Source organism: Pteropus vampyrus, unplaced genomic scaffold, assembly GCF_000151845.1.
Source record: "Pteropus vampyrus isolate Shadow unplaced genomic scaffold, Pvam_2.0 Scaffold90, whole genome shotgun sequence".
Lineage (NCBI taxonomy): Eukaryota > Metazoa > Chordata > Mammalia > Chiroptera > Pteropodidae > Pteropus > Pteropus vampyrus.
This window is the reverse complement of record NW_011888871.1, coordinates 2,684,705-2,689,178: the sequence shown is the minus strand read 5'-3', so window position 1 is coordinate 2,689,178 and position 4,474 is coordinate 2,684,705. Positions and strand designations below refer to the sequence as shown.

The 4,474-nt window shown below is 49.7% G+C and overlaps 1 protein-coding gene across 1 annotated transcript in view; it reads right to left on the bottom strand.

Moving 5' to 3' along the window:
- Positions 1–1,530: 1,530 nt before the first annotated feature.
- The window catches only part of DAGLB (diacylglycerol lipase beta), a 57,948-nt gene continuing 55,004 nt past the window's right edge, over positions 1,531–4,474 (bottom strand). Inside the window, exons 14-17 of the mRNA XM_023532769.1 lie at positions 4,158–4,226; positions 4,001–4,073; positions 2,739–2,989; positions 1,531–2,631 (exon numbers count right to left, since the gene is read on the bottom strand). Of these exons, the coding sequence (XP_023388537.1) occupies positions 2,436–2,631; positions 2,739–2,989; positions 4,001–4,073; positions 4,158–4,226 (589 nt within the window). The 3' untranslated portion in view covers positions 1,531–2,435. The remainder of the gene's footprint in view (positions 2,632–2,738; positions 2,990–4,000; positions 4,074–4,157; positions 4,227–4,474) is intronic.

The window sequence follows — 4,474 nt, the reverse complement described above, 5'->3', positions numbered from 1 at the left end:
CCCGTCCCGGGGTGCTTTTATTGCTGGTTGGGTTTCGCAGTTTCAGCCGTGAACAGACATTCCCGTCGCGGCAGACACAAGGGCCGTCTTCCAGGGCACCGCTGGCCCCCGACGCCTTCCCCGTGCTCCTGTGTTGGCTGCTGCTATTAGTGTCTGTGATTACCACGTCAGCACGCGGCTGAGCTGGGTGGCACCGAACCTGGCCTGCCCGCACGACTACTTTTGGTTTCTCTGGGGATCTTTATATAAGGCTTAGTTTTCTGGGTACTAACTGTGGCCTGCCATCTGTTGTCTAAATCTCTCAAGATGTTCACATGTATTATGTATTTCATCAATTTCCCTAGTCTCTAAATCCTCTGACCACCATTTCTCAAATATGTTCGTTTATTGCCTACACGTGACTCATTTTTAAATTTACTTCCTATTTTGATGAACAGATTGTTCAAGAGCTTCCTGAAAAGGAATGTGTAGGAAACCTACATTTTTGAGCCCTTACATCTTTGAAAATAACTTCACTCCACTCTGATATTTTTGCCTGGCTCTAAAATTCCGGGCTGGAAGTAACTTCAGATTTTTGGAGGCAGCTCCCCCACTTGGCCATTTCCTTTGCGGGGAATACTTTTATTTTCAAGTCTTCCCCCTGTCTTCTGTGTCCTGAACTTATTTTGATGTCATGTTCTGTGGGCTCTTTCCATCTGGAAGCTCCTATCTCCCATTAGTCAGGTATCCGTTTTTATTCATCGTTCATGCTTTTAATTTTCATCTGTTCTGTCCTCTGGATACCATTTTTCGGCCCGTTTTGTGGTTGCAGCACTTTCTCTGTTCTCGAGCTGCAGCTGGGGGCGTTTGAAGCTTCTCCCACTTCCATTTCTCTGGGTCTCTCGTTCCTCGTGTCTGGCCATCCTTGGCTCGTGCTTAAAGGTCGACCTCAAAAGCAGACTGGAAACCAAGCGCACGGCTCAGAAGGGAGTGTTCAAAGTGTGTCTGCGACCATCTACCTTTGTGCCCTGAGTGTACAGGAATCGTGTTTAGAAATAGAACTTGCAGCAACTGGACGTTACCGTGGCATTTCAATCGAAGTTCTTCAGATGGCCCTTTGCAGGTTTTCAGAAGCTGACATGGTCTGGTGGTGACAGCTCAGAGGCCCTGATGGGAGGTATCCCTAGAGGTCAGATTTCTCTGGTGGTTTTTCTCCTTTAAGGTCCTGGGAGCCACGTGGGAGGAATTGGGGAATGTCATTCCCTCGCCCTCAGCTGTGCAGGTGTCCCCCGCCCCCGCCCCAAAGCACAGGAAAGGCCGAGTTTCTCTCAGCTTCAGGGGCCCCCTCAGTGAGCCCCTGCGTCAGCAGCCCGTGGGGATCTGGCCGGGAGGCGGGCTGGCTTGTCCTCCCTTCCCCACTTCCCTCCGGATTCTGTTTAACTCGAGCCTTCTCATTGTTCCTGTCTCTTTTCCCCTTTCTTGTGACTTGATGCTTTTTAAAGAAATCCCTTTACTGTCATTTTATGGGATCTCAGGGGGTGGGGGGTGGGGTGGAATCAGATAGCTGTGCAATCTTTAGCCACAGGACTGAGAAAATTTAAGACTTCATTTTGTTTGCAGTGGACAGAATGCTTAAAAGATTGCTGTAAAACCTCCCAGTAAAAGCCCTTCCTGGAAACTTCCACTAGAAGAGCACATCACGGTAGACGCTAGTGACATGTGTAAGTGCTTTACTTTTTAAATTCCCTCTGAATCCACTGGTCCATCTCCAAGAGCCAGAAGGAGTGTTTAAATCAACTGGATGTTGATGAAACCACCACACAGTGTAAACAGGGCCAGGGCCTGGCGCTGCGGCTGGCGGGGCGCGGGGCAGGAGCTGGTCTCCACTCACTTTCCTGAGCTGGTTTTGTCCTGATTCCCAGTCGCAGCTCAGGGCCGACCCTTAATGACCAGAAGCAAGCCCCAGTCCGCGTCCTCACAGCTGAGGACAGTTAGTGTAGCCAGGAAAATCCAGTTGTAAAATAAACTGTACACCTGTCTGCCAAGTTCAGACTCATCTCCACAGGGACAAGACTGACAGTGAGAAGTGGCCTGCGCAGGGGGAGGCCACAGACCCGGGAGGGCCATAAACCTGGCTCGGGCACTCCCGCCCCTCCCCCGGCGGCTCCCAGGTGCCCAGGAGGCAGCAGGCCCCAGGGGAAGCAGCTCCTTGAAGCTTCCCACACATTCGTTCTCAGCAGCGCCGTGAGCTCTGTGCTTTCCTAACTCCTGAGCCTGCAGAATCCGTGATCGAAACAGCTTCTCAGACCAGCCGGGCCTTTAGACTGGCGACCTGAGTGCCCATCCATCCAGTGCCTTCAGTGCACGGCGTCACGGGCACCGCGCAGACGTTGAGCCACTTTAAGGACAGTGTGAGTCCGAGTCCATCGTGCTGGGGTGGCCTCCAGCAGCTCTGGTCACACCAGGTCCACGTGCGGGCCCCCTTGGGCTGGACAGGAAATGCAGGTGGCCCTGTCGGACACTATGCTGTCCAAGGCTCTCATCAGGATGTCGGGCATGTGGTCCGTCAGCATCTTGGGGCCAATGAGGATCCTGCTGAATTCTGACTCGTGCGCCCACCTGGCGGTGTACTGTGTGGTGTAACAGGAAAACCTGAAAAAGAAAACCAAGGAGCCGAGCGTGATGTCAAGTTCAAGGCCACATCGTGTTCCTTTCACTGGTGGGGGGACGCAGCCACACGAGGCCCCGCCCACACTCACCTCCCTGCAGTGCCCTCTTCCTCCAGGTGGATGATCCTGCCGGGAGGGTAGAGAGGTGGGTACTTGGTGGGGGAGTCCAGCGGGGAATCACTGAAGAAGCTGTAAGCCGAGGACCCGTGTGTCAGCAGACTCTGCTCCCCGAGCAGAGGCTGTGTCAGGTCTCTGTGGTCGCCCCCATCCAGCTCCGTTGGAAAGTTATCAGGGTCCCCTCCAAACAGCTCATACCAGCACCCGCGCAGCAGAATCTTGTACTAAGGGCGAGACCCGAGAAGACAAGTGTGCTTGTTACTCAGAAGCCTTCGCCATCACCAGAGACCTCTTTGGACTGTGAGCCAGGTGGCAGCGCCCCTCAGAGCTCAGACAGACACATCTGAGCGAGGCCGGAGGTCAGTGGGCCTAACTCAGGTATCTCTTGGGCAATGAAGCCGTCACACTAGAAGCAATATTTAAAAATCAAATCATGCAGATTCTGAGGGGAAATTACCCTTAATTCTTTTCAGGTAATTCTGCAAACCAGTTTTACTCTTCCCTCTAAGACATTAGATGGTAGGTTTTTTTAATTGTGAATAAAGTATTAAAAATTTTTAATATTTTTCCTAATTAGCAACAAGAACACATGAGAAGTCAGGAAACAAAGGTTAAGTGAAAATCATCTCTAATCCTATTATCTAAACAAAATCACATTTTGAGGTTATTTTTTGAAGCTCGTACATCTCCATGTAACCTCTCCTGCCACGGATCACACCTCAGAGAACCACATTTAGGCCTGCCTTTCAAAAACAAACTTTTCAATGCATTATGGATGTCTTTCACTAATGGTAAATACAAATTTATGTCACCATTTTTAATGACTGCATAATATTCCACAGCATAGATATACTATTCCCTGTAAATGATATACCTTAAACTCTGTATTTGGCAGCCTTATTTTCTAAGCGTGGGAACCAAAGGCATCAGAATACTGTTGGTCACAAAACAGGGCTAAGAAGTGCGCCAGAAAGCAAATCACTTAATTGGAACAGGAATGGTTTTTAGTATTTTCTAATTGTGGTATTGCATGTGCTCGATTTAGCCATTTGCTTTCTTAGACGTCATCTATGGGACACCAGATAGAAGTCTCTACAGAGAATAGAAAGAGCTTCCAGCAATAGCGTCAAATGCCCTAGGCTAAGAGGCTTTAAATTTAGAAACATCCTCTGAAGCCACATACAGCGCCCTGGGGAGCCACACTCCTGCAGGGCCTCGTACCGGGCACAGGTTACCTTGGGCCTGTTACAGTGAGCGATCACTCGCAAGACTCTCTTCTTCAGGTCTTCCATGTTGGTCACACTTAACCTGTTTAGCAAAAGAACGGGTTGAGGCTCAGTACTCGGTCTTTTCAGCTACCCCAACCCTAGAGGAAGCGTCCAGCTGACTCACCTGGGAATCACATCCTTGCCTAGGACAAGTGACACGGTGAAGTTCTTAGAGTATTCATGAAGGGATTTGCTGAAATTTCAAAAGAAGAAAAATTAGTTAAGTTTTATGATGATATTGCCCACTGAGGGCTTCAAAGAGAAATCAAGTGACTTTGACAGGTCAGTGAGACATCGGTTTTCACAGAACAGAACAGAACTCAGCTCTCTGTCCCCTAAAGGGGAAGAGAAGTAACATGGAAACTCCGATTAGAGCAACTCACTGGCCAGATTATAGGAAAGCCACAACATACGTCAACAAAGACGAACCACGGCTAACAT